This window comes from Haplochromis burtoni, unplaced genomic scaffold (assembly GCF_018398535.1).
Source record: "Haplochromis burtoni strain Fernald_Lab_line unplaced genomic scaffold, NCSU_Asbu1 Contig_3590, whole genome shotgun sequence".
In the NCBI taxonomy this organism is placed as follows: domain Eukaryota; kingdom Metazoa; phylum Chordata; class Actinopteri; order Cichliformes; family Cichlidae; genus Haplochromis; species Haplochromis burtoni.
The window spans coordinates 1-6,437 of record NW_024585951.1 but is presented as its reverse complement, the minus strand read 5'-3'; the positions used below and the strand labels follow the sequence as shown (position 1 = coordinate 6,437).

General features: G+C 42.2%; 1 protein-coding gene across 1 annotated transcript; it reads right to left on the bottom strand.

Moving 5' to 3' along the window:
• Window positions 1-6,027, bottom strand: LOC121813927 (NLR family CARD domain-containing protein 3-like; the record flags this gene model as incomplete). The annotated part of the gene is given in 5 exon segments (XM_042217899.1): window positions 1-57; window positions 2,938-3,111; window positions 4,945-5,412; window positions 5,414-5,603; window positions 5,913-6,027. Coding segments are annotated over 5 exon segments (1,004 nt in total), but the record flags the coding sequence as incomplete, so codon positions are not given.
• Window positions 6,028-6,437: the final 410 nt, after the last annotated feature.

Sequence of the window (6,437 nt, the reverse complement as noted above, 5' to 3'; positions counted from 1 at the left end):
CTCAGAGCTGAAGCCAGAGAAGTACAGCCTTCCTCTGTGATCAGACAGCCTGACAGACTGCAAACACACCACACAACAATCCATCCATAAACACTTGACTTATATTTTCTTCATTTTTTCAGTTTAATTCTGCTTTATTTATAGTAGGACAATTTTCTTTAGTTGTCTTTTGTAATAATCCACATCTATTTTCGGAAATTCTGGGAATTAGATGCAGTGTGTGCAAAATTGTAAATTTTGGTATCGATCTGATATAAAGTAAACAAAGGGCTTGTGTTCCCTGAACCGATACCAATAACAATACATATACCTTTAACTTGATTTATAAGTGCACCTTATACATCAATCAGGCACAATATTAGGACCACCTGCCTAACATTGGGTTGTTTCCCCAATGTCCCTTGGCATACTGCTTGATGTCATCCACGTAGAAGAGGTGGTTAATAATTGCGTCATTCCATGCCTGGCATCTGTAGCCAGTAATTGATAATCTGATTGAGGGGGTTCAGACCCATGCAGAACAGGACTGAGCTGCTGTTCTCATATTGTTCCCCTGCCAGTAACAGCACACCTGATGGTTCACTGGAGAACAGCTGGTTTATTCTACTGGCTTCTATCCCTCTTGTATACCTCTTTAGGCAGTTAGCCAAAGCTGTGAATCTTTGCTCGGAGAGCCCATAGAAAAAGACTTTCAGACTGCCTCAAAGAGATTCTGGCAACCTCTCAGGTGACTCAAGATGGGAAAGCTTATTTAAACTGAGGATATTGTCAAGTGTCATGGTCCTGGGTTATTCTATGCAGTGTTTTTGAGTTTTATTGTATTTTCTGTCATTTTGTATTATATTTAAGTCATGTTGTTATTCTATGGGTTTATTCTATTGTTCCTAGGTTATTCTGCTTAGTTTGGTTTATTAGATTTCCCCTTGTGTCTTTGCCCTCAGTGTCTCCCCCTGGGTGTCTGTGTTTATACAGTGGTGTGAGTCCTTGTGCCTTTTTTCTCTCCTTGTGTTTTATTCCATCTTGTTTCTCCAGCCCGTCATGTCTGCCTCTCTCCTTCGTTCCCTCTCGTCTGTCTCTCCTCCACTCGTATCTCGTTACCTGTTTTATTGTGAAGGTCTTGTGTTTCCATGTACGTTCAGTCTCGCTATGATTATCCATGTCAGCTGTGTTCCCCGTGTGCTCCCACATCCCCTTTTATCTTTCTGTGTATTTATGTCAGCGTCTCCCTCAATTCCGTGTCGCAGTCTCCCTCATACCAATCTGTCTGTTCTGCCTGCTAAGCCTGCCAAGTTTATTTTGTATATTCAAGTTTAGTTTTTTCTCGTGTACAGCAATAAAGCTGCCTTTTTGAGTTTAAGTTTCATCTCCGCGATTCCGTCTAAATTTTGAGTCATTTCCTGCCTGCCTGCACAGCAGAATATTGGAAAGAATACTTCGAGGACCTCCTTAATCCCACTGACATGTCTTTCATAGAGGAAGCAGAGTCTGGGGATAAGGGGGACGACTCCTCCATCACGAGGCATTAGGTCACTGAGGCAGTTAAACAAATCTTTGATGGCCAAGCCCCTGTACTGGATGAGATTTGCCCTCTACAATTTGCTTCTACAATGTTGCATGCAGATCAGGGGTAGTACCTTTGGATTGGCAGCCTGGGGTACTGAACAAGTGGGACCGGAGGGTGTGCTCCAATTATAGAGGGATCACACTCCTCAGTCTCACTGGAAAAATCTATGCCAAGGGGCTGGAAAGGAGAGTCCGTCTGGTAGTCGATTTCGAATACTGGAGTAACAATGTGATTTTCTTCCTAGTTACGGAACACTGGATCAGCTTTTTACCCTTTTAAGGATACTTGATGATGGATGGGAAAAGCATGGCTGTTTATCTATCTGTCTATCTATCATGATGATGATCAAGCAGGCAGGTGTGAACAAAAGATTAAAGTTCATAAAGATAAGTAGCAAACTAAATCGACAAAGCATAAACTAGCATACATACTGTAAATGTGGCACCAGAGGACATGGATGAAACGGGAAGGAGAATAGAAGAATACAATCACCAAGGATGACATCTGGTATGCAGAACCTCAGGGCATGAAGTTCGTGCTCCAAGCTATGTATGACATGCTACCCTGTCCAGCAAGCCTGCTTATCTGTGACAAGAGAAAGCATCCAACATGCCTCCTCCAAACATGGTGAGGGTACACTGCATATCTACAACAGCTACCCAAAAGCCCTTAGGGACAGTAAACAGGTCTGCAGTCAAAGAAAAATCTCCTTTTAATGGCTTACTGATGCCAGATATTCCTCTCTAAGACCTACAACTCTCTTGGCATCAGAGGAGCTGCAAAGAGGAAGGCCATCAAATCTGTCACTGAGGCTGCAAAAAGAGCCTTCAGGTGGATTTGCATTAATAGGTCCAAATCGTGGGCCAGTGCAGCTAGGACATAAGTCAAGGTCTGATCAGGCCTGACTGAGTCACCTAATCAAGGCTGTCTTAATGTTGCAAGGCCCAAAACACCCGATGACCTCAAGAAAAATCAATGACAATACATCTCAGCATATCTATGGATGTCTGTACAATATACTTTTTTTGGTATTCTAACTAAATGCAAAATGTAGCTTTTCTCTTAATTTTTCTGTAGTCCTAAATCTAACTCCTAACACTACAGTTCATAACAATGAAAGGATATTGGTATGCTATGAACACAAAATAGCCATAGATCTCTAAATGATCATTGCATAAATTTGATTTATTCAAACAAATCTAAAACAAAATTCACATATCAAACATTTTTAGATAGCAAGTCAGAATCTGATAATACATGTAAAAGGTTAATAAAAGGTAGTTTTAAATTTCTATAAGGGTTAGCTGTCTATGCAAAAATAATTATTCAGAAATTCAGATTTTTTTTAAATGAAAGTGGAAAAGTTTACTTACCGGAGAGTTTCCAGTGTACAACACAAACTCTTCAGTCCAGTAGAGAGAATCTTCACTCCTGAGTCCTGCAGGTTGTTGTTGCTCAGATCCAGCTCTCTCAGATTAGAGGACTGAGAGCTGAGAACTGAGGACAGAGCTTTACAACTTCTCTCTGAGAGGTTACAGCCACTCAGTCTGAAACACAATGACATTTGTGATTAAAAAAAAACAAAGCACTGTATGGTTTACCTATGACCTATTGTCTATGTGTTCAACTTGGCTATATGCAATGTATCAAGATTTCTGGCTCAAAACACTTTGGATTTCAAGGAGAAGGTGAGATATGCTACTACAGGGAGTGCAGAATTATTAGGCAAATGAGTATTTTGTCCACATCATCCTCTTCATGCATGTTGTCTTACTCCAAGCTGTATAGGCTCGAAAGCCTACTACCAATTAAGCATATTAGGTGATGTGCATCTCTGTAATGAGAAGGGGTGTGGTCTAATGACATCAACACCCTATATCAGGTGTGCATAATTATTAGGCAACGTCCTTTCCTTTGGCAAAATGGGTCAAAAGAAGGACTTGACAGGCTCAGAAAAGTCAAAAATAGTGAGATATCTTGCAGAGGGATGCAGCAGTCTCAAAATTGCAAAGCTTCTGAAGCGTGATCATCGAACAATCAAGCGTTTCATTCAAAATAGTCAACAGGGTCGCAAGAAGCGTGTGGAAAAACCAAGGCGCAAAATAACTGCCCATGAACTGAGAAATGTGAGATTTACAAGGAGGGAAAACAGTACACCTCTCTGAACAGTGTCTGGGAGGCTGTGGTTGCTGCTGCACGCAATGTTGATGGTGAACAGATCAAAACACTGACAGAATCCATGGATGGCAGGCTTTTGAGTGTCCTTGCAAAGAAAGGTGGCTATATTGGTCGCTGATTTGTTTTTGTTTTTTAATGTCAGAAATGTATATTTGTGAATGTGGAGATGTTATATTGGTTTCACTGGTAAAAATAAATAATTGAAATGGGTATATATTTGTTTTTTGTTAAGTTGCCTAATAATTATGCACAGTAATAGTCACCTGCACACACAGATATCCCCCTAAAATAGCTAAAACTAAAAACTACTTCCAAAAACATTCAGCTTTGATATTAATGAGTTTTTTGGGTTCATTGAGAACATGGTTGTTGTTCAATAATAAAATTATTCCTCAAAAATACAACTTGCCTAATAATTCTGCACTCCCTGTATTGAGATCATGGTTGATCATATTGCATCACCAATTTACCTGCCCTTACCTTCAGTTACCTCCAGTAATTTAAGTAGTGAAGGTAGTTTGAAAGAGATTACAGGATGACTCCACCTTAACAACAGGACCACTCTGAACAGTAGCCTGCTGAGTGTGTCTGCTCTTGTAGCCATCTTCAGGTCACATATTACGCATACCATGTGTGACTGCAACCATTCCCCAACTTTCTGTGAATTGTACTAATTACTTATTGATAAATGATCATGAAAATTTCTATATCAATGGTCCCGAAATTGACCTCATAACTCATTGTTGGTCCACTGTGATCATTTTGTTCATTATGGAAAAGTACTGTTTATAAAATTGTGGAAACATGTCAACTGAAACTAAGGAAGTCACTTGACTGACAAAACATCCCTTCCATGGAGAATCAGCTTTACAAGATTATAAGTTTAATTCAATTTTTCTTTTTTCTATTGTGCATACATGCTTTCCATGTGAGTGTGAATGGTTGTCTGTCTCTCTGTGCTAGCCCTGCGTTAGATTGGTGAAAACCAAAGAGTGTACCCTGCCTCTCGCCCTAAGCTAGATAGGGTAGGCCTAGAACATCCCCCCCCCTCCCCTCCCCATGACCCCAGTAAGGATAAGCAGAAGAAAATGGATGGATGGATGGATGGATGGATGGATGGATGGATGGATGGATGGATGGTGGTTTTCTATTAAGTAGAATCAACATTTCAAAACTAAAGCTATGATCACATATTTACTTACAGAGCTTGGTTGGAGGCTTGGACCACTGGCAGCAGCCTCAGAAGAGCCTCCTCTGAAGCAGAGTATTTCTTCAGGTCAAACACATCCAGATCTTCTTCTGATGACAGTAAGATGAAGACCAGAGCTGACCACTGAGCAGGAGACAGTTTATTTGTGGAGAGGCGTTCTGCTTTCAGGGACTGTTGGATCTCCTCCACTAGAGAACAATCATTCAGTTCATTCAGACAGTGGAACAGATTGATGCTTTTCTCTGCAGACAGATTCTCACTGAGCTTCTCCTTGATGTACTGGACTGTTTTCTGATTGGTCTGTGAGCTACTTCCTGTCTGTGTCAGCAGACCTCGTAGGAGACTCTGATTGGTCTGCAGTGAAAGACCCAGGAGGAAGCGGAGGAACAAGTCCAGGTGTCCATTTGGACTCTGTAAGGCCTTGTTCACAGCACTCTGGTAGAAGTGTAGGATCTCTTGTTTCAGACTTCTTGGAGGTTGTTTGTTGTTCTTCCAGCAGATTGAGTCCAGAGTTGATGAAGGTCAGATGGACATGAAGAGCAGCCAGAAACTCCTGAACACTCAGATGGATGAAGCAGAACACCTTGTCCTGGTACAGTCCTCTCTCCTCTTTAAAGATCTGTGTGAACACTCCTGAGTACACTGAGGCTGCTCTGATATCGATGCCACACTCTGTCAGGTCTGATTCATAGAAGATCAGGTTTCCTTTCTGCAGCTGATCAAAAGCCAGTTTTCCCAGAGACTCCATCATCTTCCTGCTCTCTGGACTCCAGTGTGGATCTGTCTCAGCTCCTCCATCATACTTGACCTTCTTCACTTTGGCCTGAACCACCAGGAAGTGGATGTACATCTCAGTCAGGGTCTTGGGCAGCTGTCCTCCCTCTCTGGTTTCCAGCACATCCTCCAGAACTGTAGCAGTGATCCAGCAGAAGACTGGGATGTGGCACATGATGTGGAGGCTTCGTGATGTCTTGATGTGGGAGATGATCCTGCTGGCCTGCTCCTCATCTCTGAATCTCTTCCTGAAGTACTCCTCCTTCTGTGGGTCAGTGAACCCTCTGACCTCTGTCACCATGCCAACACAGTCAGGAGGGATCTGATTGGCTGCTGCAGGTCGTGTGGTTATCCAGAGGCGAGCAGAGGGAAGCAGTTTCCCCCTGATGAGGTTTATCAGCAGCACATCCACTGAGGTGGACTTTCTAGGGTCAGTTAGGATTGTAGTTTTGTGGAAGTCCAGAGGAAGTCGACACTCATCCAGACCATCAAAGATGAACACAACCTGGAAGTCTTCAAAGCTGCAGATTCCTGCTTCTTTGGTTTCAGTAAAGAAGTGATGAACAAGTCCCACCAAGCTGAACTTTTCCTCTTTCAGCACATTCAGCTCTCTGAAAGTGAATGGAAATATGAACTGGATGTCCTGGTTGGCTTTGTCTTCAGCCCAGTCCAGGGTGTATTTCTGTGTTAAGACTGTTTTCCCAATGCCAG